This window comes from Seriola aureovittata, chromosome 10 (assembly GCF_021018895.1).
Source record: "Seriola aureovittata isolate HTS-2021-v1 ecotype China chromosome 10, ASM2101889v1, whole genome shotgun sequence".
Lineage (NCBI taxonomy): Eukaryota > Metazoa > Chordata > Actinopteri > Carangiformes > Carangidae > Seriola > Seriola aureovittata.
This window is the reverse complement of record NC_079373.1, coordinates 14,881,707-14,894,592: the sequence shown is the minus strand read 5'-3', so window position 1 is coordinate 14,894,592 and position 12,886 is coordinate 14,881,707. Positions and strand designations below refer to the sequence as shown.

The window sequence follows — 12,886 nt, the reverse complement described above, 5'->3', positions numbered from 1 at the left end:
GGCTTACGTTGAGTTACAGTATGTGGTAAGACACTGCAGGAAAGCCTGATCCGCTGTTAGGAAGAAGTCACCGCATTCAATTCTTCAAATTATCAAATTGGTTCAGGAAATGGTTCATCAAAGTTACATCACGCATAAACGTGTTTTAGAAATGTAACTGAGGGACAAACTTCCTTTTAGCCGCTCTACCCCCACTTGTCTATTGTGCATCTGCCAAAATTTAAAGGCTTTTTAGCCACACATGGCTTTTTTAAATGGCAGTGTCTTCCTGTCCGTCTGTCTGTCCACCATTTTGGCTCAAACTGAAAAATATAATCAACTATTGGATGAATAGCCTTGAAATTTGGTAAAGATATTCATGGTTGCCAGAGGATGAATCCTACGGATTTTGGTGATCTTCTTATCTTTTTCTGTAGCTCCACCAGCAGGTAATATTTTTCACTTATTCTGTAAATTATCTCAACATCTACCTAAGGGATTATCACCAAATATAGTACAGATGTTTTGGTGGTCTCCTGACCTTTCCTCTAGCGCCAGCTGCATTGCCATGAAATTGTGTGTCCCTTAACTTTTGAATTCATCTAGCACATTCATCATTTTAAATTTTCAATTTGACCTGTACTTTGGTTTATGACAAAATACCTGCAAAACTATTGAAATTCCCATCAGCCTCAGTTGTACTTTGTGCTTAGTTCTAATTAGTAAATTTTGGCGTGATAAAGAGCTAAACTAAGATGGTAAACATAGCCTACCTGCTGAAATTGCTGCATTGTCACTGTGAGCATGTCAGCGTACTGATGTTAGCATTTAGCACAGGTCACAGTCTTTTTTAGTCAAAACCGAAACCATCTGGCCTCTGGAACTCAGAGCGCACCAGACTTTTAAATGTACCCCAGGACTGTGTCGAGGGGAGAGAGTGGCGTCCGTCAGTCAAGGACCTCGGCTGCCTGTCTCAGCTCTCTGCAGTCACCAGAGGAGTCTTGGTGGCCTTCGCCAGCTCTAACTTGCACCCTCATACACTTTCTTGATAAGCTGCTCTGTCATGTCAGCAAGGTCGCTGATGTTGGTTGTAGGAGGGAATCACTGAGTCCTCTGAGTCTATCGCTCTCTGAATGTGATCTGTTAGCAGGAAGTCAAGGACAATACAGCGACCTCAAATGGGTCTGTAGGCTAATGCCGTTATCTCTTTAGTCTGTATTACACGTAATTACCACATACAGCTAATTAGGCTTCAGCACACATCTAAGGTCCTAATAAGGTGCAGTTATGATAATTAGCTAGTGGCAAAGTGTTTCTGTGAGTGTGTATGGGTGTCTAAGAGGAGGAGGCCCGGCTTGTCTTATTGCTCTGTGTTATTAGCAGACTTTATTATCTGCCAACTTGCAGTATAATGGATTCATATCTCTTCTTCGCCAAAGATATTATCAGCATCTTCTTATTGAAATCATTTTCATTTAGCTGTCACCTAGACATTTAGCCCCAAATTCCATAGAAGATTTGACACTTAAAATTTCCTGTGACAGAGGGAGAGAGAAGAAAGATAAAGGGTTGTGCTGTCTCTGTGATTTATGGATTTCATAAACCCTAACCCCCTCTGCTGTCATCTGACACACCATTCTTCTCTGAACACACTGAGCTTTCACAACAATAGCACAGCTTTAGCCCTTGTCAGTGTTGCATGGGCGTACACACACATTCATATACACACACCGCTAACAGCAGGGTCAGAGCTTTGGTTCTGTCAGCACAGCCTCCCACAGCGCTCAGAGCAATACCTTAACCATCACACTGTAAAGTAAAACCTAATGGAGCTTCCACACAGACGAGTGTCTGCGCGCACATCCCCACACATACATACACACTATTCAGCCCAACAGCTTATTCGCAATCTGTATTCGGATTCATTCCACTTATCCCAAGCTGTATGTTTGGAGAAAGAATTTGACCCGTGATTTCTTCAGTTATCCAATGACACAGAGATATGAAGAAGGCAGCACTGTACCATCAATGCTGCTGTTCACTGAAGACCAAGAGCCTTGTTATACATTGAAGAGTGATGCTTTGTAAACCCAGCGTACACTGCACTATCCCCAGCCACATCATCATTTGACAGGGGAGGGAGCAGCATATAACACACAGTCCTGTGCAGTGTGTCAGCAGCACAGGGTTGATTGCTCTGCTGTAAGGACAGAAGTGGCACTGTAGGAGTGACATCCACTTTGTCTGAGTCAAAACGACCAAGTGTCAGCACTGTCAGGTCCAACGCTGCATGCAGCGCATCAGAAAGTTACTTTTTTTTCCCACTCCGTATCTGCTTTTCTCCTTGTTTTTAGGTTGTTGCTTTTTTATGGTTTCAGCATCCTGCCAATTTTACAATCTCTTCTGTTCCCACATCCTCAGGGTAGATGGTAATCCTTTCATAACAACTTGTATACAAACCAATTTGGCAGTTTCAGCAGTGTACTTCCCTCACATAAGAGACCCAGAGGCTAATTCTATCAATGTGTGGGTAGCTATAGCACTGCCCAGGGATTCAGTCCTCTGCCTTCATGCCTGTATGACTTTATGGGCAGTTTGTTAATGATGCATTTGGTAATAAACTTTGTCAGATCTGAATTTAGAGCACCATTTGTGTCCCTATGTGACCTTAGGGAAGGATGGGAGGCCATTGATACACACGGACATCACCAAGCATACCAGGCATTTATAGCCTCTTAGCAAATACTTTTGTAACTGACTGATCTTCATGAAAACACTATTGTAATGCCCTTCACTGTCTGTCCTGGACTCCTAAGGCTTGACTGACCATGGCTTATTGTCTCTGTCCTCACCGCTGCTTTTAAGAGGCATCAATGAGACATCAATGGGATGATTGTTTGTGATTGTTTAGCTTTAATCTCCTTTTTCCACTCGTCTTATGTCTTTCTTTTCCATTCTTTGTATCTTCTCACCCCCTCCAGCCCCTTTCTCTCCACCGGGCAGTGAGACAGCAGTGAAGTTTGATTCCCAGGGGGACGGCATGGGCCGATACAACATCTTCAGCTACCAGCGCTCTAGCGATCGTTATGGTTATGTGCCAGTAGGTGAATGGGCAGAGAGTCTGAGTCTGAGCAGTGATCTGATCCACTGGCCCAGAGAAGTGGTGCCCACCTCACAGTGCAGTGACCCCTGTGAACGTAATGAGATGAAGAAAATGCAGGCAGGTAGGAGACAGAATTTCAACAATGTTCTTTTTTGTTATTGCGACATACCATGCCAAGCAGCAGCGCCTTTTGAAAAATCTCAGACTGTCACACTCTGCTGTTCATATCCCTGTTTCCCAGGTGAATACTGCTGCTGGATCTGTACAGCCTGTGAGCCTCATGAATACCTGGCTGATGAGTTCACCTGCTCGCCCTGTGCTCCCGGCCAGTGGCCCACTGACGACCTGACATCCTGTTATGACCTCCCTGAGGACTATATTATGTGGGAAGATGCCTGGGCCATTGGTCCAATTACTATCGCCTGTGTAGGGTGAGTGATAAGAGCTGTCAACATGATGTCAATTTCCGACTGGTCCTGAGAGGTCTAAGTGTGTTTATGTGTTGCGTGCTGGGATGGCTTAAGGCAGTGGCAGTCAAACTTTTTCAGCCATGCCCCCCCATCAGAAGCTGATAAAAGTTGAAGAAGAACCACTGAGTCCTCCCCTGAATAGTGATTATCCAATCATAGATTAGCAACCATAATGGCAGGCCTGTCAAGTTTTGGATTTTCCATGTACTAAAACGGCTCTCATAAGAGCAATATGTGTTTAAAGAGCTTGGAGAGAGACATTTTTCTAGTTCTTCAAAAACCAAAAACACAAGAGCAGAACTGTAAAGAATGGATTAAAAAGTGTAATGTATTTGCTCAAACATAAGCTGCAATTGACAGCATGCCCAGCTAACTTGCTGAAGTAATGCTCTGTTATTGTCAGTAGTAAACCTAGCAAAGCATTACTTTCATACATTCAAGGCCAAAAAGTGCATTATTTTATGTTCATTTGCAGCTTTACAGGTTACGTTAAATAAAACCAGCACCTCCTCTGTGCAGTATTTCACTATGTGGAAGCTGATCCTGGATGCTATCAGAGTTTAGGGTGACATTAACAGCTCTGTTCTGTCTCTTATTGGATTTTGGGGGAGTTTACACTCCAGCAACCCCAGCCAATGTCACCCAAAATAACATTATGTTTGTCAAACACATCAGGTAGCTCTCATCCTAAAAGGTTAAACAGGAGTCTCATTTTTCATCATCATACTCACAATAGAAGAGCTATCTAGCTGTACACTGCAATATATGATACAATACTGTTTCTTTATTATCAACTTGTGAAGATAGCTAATAATTAGCAAATAAAGCTAACGTCAGCTTATTGTTGCCAATAATATGCTATGTCAGGAATGAAAGTTTAGCAACAGTAACTAAGGGTAGACGGACTTAGCAAACAGTCAGTGTAGTACACCTTATAGTAACATCTAATAAGCACCTTTCGAAACTGTGACTTCATGAAACTGCTTGTCTAGCTTGCTGCATAACTTCCCTCCTGTCCCCAGGTTCATGTGCACCGGCCTGGTGTTCTGGGTGTTTATCCGACACAACAACACACCGCTGGTGAAAGCTTCAGGCAGGGAGCTATGTTACATTCTCCTCTTGGGAGTCTTCATGTCCTACGCGATGACTTTCCTCTTCTTAGCCAAACCCTCCCCTGCCATCTGTGCCCTGCGGCGCCTCGGCCTAGGTACTTCTTTTGCTGTCTGCTACTCCGCCCTCCTCACCAAAACCAACAGAATCGCCAGGATTTTCAGTGGCGTGAAAGACGGAGCGGGTGCAGCGAGGCCACGCTTCATTAGCCCGTCCTCTCAGGTGAGAGATTGCAGCATAATGTCCACCCATCTGTGTCAGTCAGATGGACGCCTGGACAGACAGACAGTGGATCTTGATGACCTTACCATTCTCTTCTCCTGTCTTTTTCAGGTGTTCATCTGTCTGAGTCTAATCTCCGTCCAGTTAGTGATGGTGTCAGTGTGGCTGCTGCTGGAGGTTCCCGGGACACGGCGCTTCACGTTGCCAGAGCGACGGCAGACTGTCATCCTCAAGTGTAATGTACGGGACTCCAGCATGCTGCTGTCACTGGGATATGACGTGCTCCTGGTCATCCTGTGTACTGTGTAAGTGTTTTACGGCTGGTTCAATTTGCCGTGAACATTAAGCGAAAGGTTTTATCTGAAGTGCTTTGTTTTCTCCAGCATTGACACTTTGTTCATTGCGTTTTGATGCCATGTTAGATTTCTATAAAAATAAAAATTGCAAGTTAGTTTTTCAATTCAAGAAGTTTTGTTTTCGTGGCAACACATCGCACAATGTTAGGTGTCAGTGTTTTTCCAGATGGTATCTGTCTAATCAGAAAACATGATTCTCTCCTTGTAGGTATGCCTTCAAGACCAGGAAGTGCCCAGAGAACTTCAATGAGGCCAAGTTCATTGGATTCACCATGTACACCACCTGTATAATTTGGCTGGCCTTTCTTCCCATCTTTTATGTTACATCAAGTGACTACAGGGTATCTTGAACACACAACACAACACAAAGACTTGTTTCTGTGTTTTAGGAGGTTTTCATACCTGCGCTGTTTAGTCCAGTTAAATCGGACTCCGGTTAGTTCTCCCCTCTTAGTTGATTTGTTTGGGCAGGTATAAACACAGTAATGGCACGCGGATGAAGACCAAGACAACCGCACAGAGATCCGCTCTCAAATGAACTCCCAAGCAGTTTGTTTGTGGAAATTGTGGAAAAGGGGAAACAAACTATTGGTGTGAAAATGCCCTTATATTTCATTGACCCCAACCAGGTAAATGTAACCCTAATCCTAAAGGAAAGGTTTGGCAGCTGTATTTGCTTGTTGACAGTTAAATGAGAAGATATGAAGCTGCTGGCAGCAGCCGGCTAACCTAGTTTGGCATAAAAACTGCTAGCCTGGCTCTGTCCAAAGATGAGAAAATCCCCTTACCAGCACCAGCTCACTAATAAAGAATAATTATCTGTCCATTCTAAATATCTATTATTATAACAAACATGAGGCTGGTATCAATTTTCTCATCTAACTCTTAGCAATACATGTAGTCTGTGTCGAACTACTCCCTTATCCACACAATTCCCTATAACGTGGCTGTGTGAGCAGTGTTTTTGTCTCCTGAACATTGATTAGTAAAAGCACACAGATCACGAAACTGTGAGTACACAGGTGGAGTGGCAACTAAAGACAATTTCTAATCCTGCTGGCAAATGTCCCAGCTCTGCAGTACTGGGCTGACAAACAGACAGGCTCCGTCAAACTGCTGACACATGTTCAGATTTAACAGCAAAGGGGAGTGAGTGTTCACCTGATCCATACAAATCTTAAGCGTACACACACTCACCTTAAGCACACACTTCCACAAACACACACACATTCACACACACACACACACACACACACACACAGAGCACTTTATCAAAGGGCATAAGAGAAGAGTGCTGATGCCAGGGCTGCTCATTTGATCCCCCATCGCACCCACACCCACTCTCCCCTCTCTCTCTCTCTCTCTCTGGAAATAAGCATTTCCTTGGCCTTGTAATCTGACTTTAAGATTAGTCAGGTAGAAGCATAACATCACCAGCATGGACAACCACCCACCCACACGCAAATAAGCATTTTTACATACACAGAGGAGATGTTGACGGGACGATTACTAATGTGCGTCTCTGTACAGTGTACTGTGATTTTACCGCGAGTTGCCGTTATACAACTCCGTAACCACGGCCACACAAAGCTAGGCACAGCAATTATTATGAGAACCTGAAAGGGACATACAGCACACACCTCTGCAGGCCTGCGATCAAAAATCAAGGACAGCATAAGATTGTATTTATCATTGATTTCATACAATAAATCACAGAGAATGGAGTTAAAGCACTGAGATACTGTTAAGTTTGGCCTCTGTGGTCTCTGTTGATTAAGTCTTTTATCGATCCATCCTGTAATTGTTATCCTCTGGACTGTTGCAACGTAACAAAGTCTGCAAATAAATAGTTACCCTCTCACTTTACAGGCCTCGTTGGCTCTGTGTACAGATTGAGATTGGTTAATTACTGGAGACATTTTTGTGCTCTGTGTTTATCTACTGTTTATCAAACTGTCTCTAATTTATTAGTGTTTTATTTTCTGTGAAGCACTTTGTGATACTCATTCAAAAAGTGCCTTTGAAAAATGTTCATTATTATAGATTATTATCATCAAATTAGCTCTTAATGGCAATTACTTTGTTCTACATTAGCATAAGATTTATCCATCAAAGTCTGGCGACGAGTTACTGTTGCCTCTTCCCCCTTCTTTCCTCTGCAGGTTCAGACCACGACTATGTGTATCTCAGTCAGCCTGAGCGGCTTCGTGGTCCTGGGCTGTATGTTTGCGCCTAAGGTCCATATAATAATGTTCCAGCCCCAGAAGAATGTGACCAGCCACAGGCTTAACATGAATCGCTTCAGTGTCAGCGGGGCAGCCACCACATACGCATCTCATGGTAAGTTACATGCAATTACCTGATTTTTTAAAGAGACAGGGGTTTAGAGCATCACTCTCGCCGTTTTTAGTTAAGAGTTAAACTATAAACTACAAACTAGTTAAACTACAAACAGTGGCATCCTCCTGACAGAGCTGTAGCAATGAGCAGTACACTGAGATACCAGGGAAGAGGACTGCCGCTGAGAAGTGAACATGTACAACAACATATTTCAAGACAAAAACAAAACAAATATCTCAGCACACATTACACCCCAAACTAAATGTAAAACTACAGTACCTTATTTGCTTCACTGAAAAGATCAATTGAATCAATCAATTGTTTTTCCAAATGACTTGTAAACTGGCTGTGATACTATATTTATTGTCATTAGATTAAGTCTGCATTACACCACCACTCACATTTTTCTGCAGCTGTACTTTTCGTGGACATTTAACATGAAATAGCTTATTGATACTCTTAGACTGTATTAACATCACCGCAAACACGCCAGCACACTGACAGGACAAGTTATACCATTCATTACTGGTGGATTTGGGCTTGTAACATAAAGTTGGTGCCCATTTCTAATATACATTTATGGTCCCTCAGGATCCTAAAAATGCTCTTTCTACACAAGTGTATCGGCCTCCATCACTATTATGACCATAAGACTTTTTTTTTGTACATGATTTCACAAGCAACCTTCTATACTGGAGCTGTAAATATTATTAATATTATAGATATTATGACTGATATTATTGCTAGTGGTAAAAAAAATGCTTTTCATCCCTTTGCCAGCACAAATCATTATCTGAGAAATGTTTTTAATCGCAATTATAAGTACAAATTTAATGCTTCATTCCTGTCTTTCCCCGTAATTATCTTCACTTTCCTTCTTCTTGTTCCATTTCTTTCTCTAGCTTCTGTCAGTGCCCACTACGTCCCAACCGTGTGCAACGGGAGAGAAATTGTCGACTCCACTACTTCCTCTCTGTGACCACATACAGTCCACTCTCTAAACCTGCCCCTGCGACTGTTAGCCAATCCATGAACAGTATCTCCCTTCAACCATCTTTCCCCACCTCATACACACAATATACACACTCATACACACACTATACACACACTATACACACTCATACACAAAAACCCACACACACATATGTACACACACACCCAAATACACGCACAAACAAACACACAACCTTCCTTGTGGACTAGAACTGTATTGTTTCACAAATGTAGAAAGTGTGTAACTATAATTAAATTATTTTCTAGGGATGTACATACATGGAATCGACATTGTTGTAAGTAGAGAAACAAAAGAACAAAAAAAGTTTTTAGGAGGAATTTTTGGAGCCTTTGTTTTTGATAGCTTTGTTATGATGCGGTGTAAATAGAAATGTGCTTAATCATGGTAGGAGGGCGTGTGTGTCCCTCAGTCTGGATGCACATTTGTGGCTATGCTTGCCTCACCTGCAATATCCCACAGACTTTTTATTCTCATGCTTTTTTGTAGGTCTCATTGTTATAACCGATTATGTATGCATTTCTATTGTGTATCTGTACATTTGTATATTATACTACTGATGGTTCAAACAGCACAATGTTACAGTCTTGTAACCCTAGAATGAATGTGGACAGAAGCATAAACTGGATAGGATCTAGCGGCTGGAACGGACATGTACAAAAAAAAAACAAAAAAAAAATCCATCAAACTAGTCAACTTACAGTTATACTGTGCCAGAACACAATTTTCAGTTTGAGAATTCATCTGAACGCATCTTGATAGATGTGATTTCCATCCTAGATCTGTATAAAGAAAACCCATTTTAGCTGTTTTTGTTTTTGCTTTTGATACAAATGTTCATTTTTCTATTTCTGATCATGGAATCCCTTTATCTAAATGGCCATAATTCCAGACATGTGTTCACCAAAGCAACACTATGTTCACTCCCACTCTCAAACTCCTGTTTGCTTAGAGGGACTGCTGTAATGGATTGCTAATAATAACTAATGGCAGGACTGAAAAGCACAGCAAATGTATTTCTTTTGCCTCAAAACTGTCAATACAGACAGTGCTGGGATAGTTCTGTCAAACCAAAACAAATGGGTGTCTCACTCGCTTATTATGAATTTGTACTCAAATGACTCAAACGGTAATGAAGGAAAACCGGCTGCTTTGCTGAACACATGTTGAATTTTTCCAACTACAGGGGAGTGGTAGCTTATGTCTTTGTGCCCCACTGATACGGTATGTGGTGTTGTTTTGAATTTGGCGATGTGCCTTAATGTATGTTCGATAGTGCTCCAGGCAGAGGTTGTAAAAAGGTCAGTTTTACATTACCAGCTGCAAATCCTTGTTTGGTAAATGTAAAAGTGACCTCAGTATAGAGTATATGTTTCAGGGCAACACTATGCCGGTTAGTTTTATTCCCTACCGAGCCTTCTGCTATTGATTGTTTACCTGAAATGTTGAACCAGTGACTCTAAGGAATTCTTAGGTTAAAATTACTTTCTCTACCCCCCACCCCCTTGTCTTTCTCCAGTCTATGGAGAAAGAAGTCTCCAGTCTTCAAATGGATATTTCTGATAGACTCCCATCACACTGATTTTAAGTTTTTTTTTAACACCTTAGCAGCTCCAATAAAAGAAGGAAGGGGAAGAGAAGCTCATATACCATTAAGATGAAGTCTTTGACTCGTCGACCTACTGAAGTGTGCGGTTTACATGCCTGTGTTAAATGTGTTGACGTTGAGAGGCACGGTGGAGCAGCTGGCTTCGGCAGTCCCAGAGAGGCTCACAAGAGGAGGCAGAGCACACGGTGTCAGCTGCTGGCAGATCCCGGCTAACAAAAGGATGTTAGAGTAGGACTCATATGCATAACATACATAACACTTATCAAAACATTCATACCCTTCAAACTCTCTGTCTCTGGCTGGAAATGTGACAAACTCTCTGCTGCAGGGGGGAATAAATGATGAAAACGCATATGAATAAAGTTGTTCTAAGGAAATCTAAATAGCTTAAATTAGTGGACTAATTTCACATTTCAGGATATTTCATTTTAAAGAGTGGCCTCTTGTGCAAGAATTTATTGCATTTAGGATGGTAGTAAATTATTGTTAGACTGATCTTAAATGGTCACATACTATAATATGTTGTCTAACATAAAGTGTTACTGTTATACTTGATATTTCTAACAAGATATTTTGATCAGAATCACTTATTTGCTTCAACAGACAAGCATTTTAAATCTGTTTTCTCCATGTAAAAAAAATCACACAGTAGGTGGAGGCAGAACTGTTGAACATTCATCTGCTGACCGGACTCCAACAGCACCCTGAGATTATCACATTGAATGATAGATTGGGAGAATTTTAGAGGATGCGCCAAGGCGAAACCGACCTACATTGGGGCGTGTGTGTTAGGCGCAGAGAGCAGGAGGGAGAAAGCGATGTGGCAGAGCAGAGGGGAGCTGCCGCTGGATTATGTAAAGCACTCCCACAGCCCAGAAGTCACAGTGCTTCTATGGAAGCTCAAAGCATCTCAGAGATTCACAGTCTTTGTTAGCAGACGGCTTAGCCATTCACTCAGTGGTCCTGCTCCCACAAGATACACCCCGCATGGCAGGTTGCTATGGACAACCACCGCCACATCCGCTGCTGGAATGTGTGTTTGTCTGCATGGAGAGGAGGGTGGGAGGAGGGGTGAGGAGAGGGCAAAAGAAGAGGAATAGAAAGAGGAAAAAACGGGTTGCTGGTTCTGATTCAAATTGGCAGTGACTGATGAGATTTGGCTCAGCAAGGCCCAGTACTCTACTCCCAGCTTTTAATGGCCGCACAAATAGAGCACTTAACCCTGATTCTCCTCTCACTTAGTCCGGGGACTAGTCTCGGACAACAGTCTCACACTCTCCCACTGACCCTCTCCTTCTCAATCCGCCTTACCCCTTCAACCTTTCCCCTGCCACCTCATCTCCACTCGATGTGTGAAACTTGCTGATGAGTTGGTCTCAGCCAGGACCACCTAAGCCACACCAACAGATTGGTAGCCCACACGGACACTGAAGGACTCAGATCTGTGTGCCTGCTGCAGCACATGCCAACGAGGCAGCCTTGAGGAGGTTGGAAAAAGGGATGAGGGGAGGGCAGATAAAGGAGCTGGAGAGTGTATGGGAAAATGAAAATGGGATTCAGATGTAAAGGAAATGCATCACTTTGAAATACATCACCTTTCTCACTACACTACACTACAGTTTATCATCTCATGCACTCACTAACTCCCTGGAATCTTCCTTAATTGGCTTTACTCATGAATATCCCTTTCAAACAGCAAGCCATCGACTACGGACATTGTCCCTGTATTCAGCCTCTGCCAACTGCCATGTGCTCTACAAAGGTCTCTGTGCTGTAGCCCCCGCTATATAACAGAATGTGTCCTTGGCCTCTGGGCTTTGAAACAAGACAAGATCTCTGCAGCGAAATGAAGCTGTGGTCGAGCTGAACTCTGGAACTGGCCAGTCACAAAGCAATAGTTCAGTGTTTATGATACGTGCAATAACGAGGCTGTGATGACATCATAATAAATAACAACAAGCAAACAGCTGGTGTTGTCTGCTCGTCCTTCTGTGTCTGGTCTATCCTGCTCCAAAAAAATAAAAAATAGGAGTTCAGCGTGCCTGTGTGGGAAGAGTCGAAAAAATCTAAATGTTTGACGCAAGTGTAGAATGATTTGTCACTTCAGCAACATTAACAGACCCTCACCCCCTATTTCACACACACACAGACTCTCTCACACACACACACACACACACACACAGACTCTATTCATAGCGTGTGTTGGCAAATGTTGAAAGATGTCTCCAACACTACTGCCTAATCTGTTCCTTAAGTGATGGCACTCCAATTAAACCAGCTAGCGGAGTGCTCCCTGCTGCAGGACAATGCACTCCAGTGTGCAGGCTCAGTGTCTCAGCACAAGAAAGACTGAAATAAACACAGAGACAGAAAGCTAAAGATAGGACACAGTGTCTGTCAACAGTTTTCTGTCCTATGCTGCCCTCAGCAACAGTCTGACACAGTGTGTGTGTTTTGATTTTTGTAGAAAAGTAAGGGACATGACAAGTTGTTGTTAAAATGATTTAGACCATTCCAGCTTCTTTTTTTTTCCTGGCAACATCATAACATCTATAGTTATTACTTTCGCAGAGCTGGATGTTGATTCTTTTCTTGTAGCCTAGCAATGATCGCCCTCTGGTGGTAAGAGCGGGACATTAGATGAAGAAATTTCATACCCTTCTCTATACTGCAAGCAGGAATTTC

General features: G+C 42.6%; 1 protein-coding gene across 3 annotated transcripts in view; it reads left to right on the top strand.

Annotated features, from left to right (window-relative positions):
- Positions 1-12,168, top strand: part of grm3 (glutamate receptor, metabotropic 3) — a 39,387-nt gene extending 27,219 nt beyond the window's left edge. For all 3 annotated transcript variants that reach the window (XM_056387704.1, XM_056387705.1, XM_056387706.1), the window contains 7 exons: positions 2,961-3,203; positions 3,324-3,513; positions 4,575-4,884; positions 4,996-5,189; positions 5,449-5,581; positions 7,403-7,580; positions 8,483-12,168. In XM_056387704.1, coding sequence (XP_056243679.1) covers positions 2,961-3,203; positions 3,324-3,513; positions 4,575-4,884; positions 4,996-5,189; positions 5,449-5,581; positions 7,403-7,580; positions 8,483-8,559 — 1,325 coding nt within the window. In that variant the 3' untranslated portion in view covers positions 8,560-12,168. The remainder of the gene's footprint in view (positions 1-2,960; positions 3,204-3,323; positions 3,514-4,574; positions 4,885-4,995; positions 5,190-5,448; positions 5,582-7,402; positions 7,581-8,482) is intronic.
- Positions 12,169-12,886: the final 718 nt, after the last annotated feature.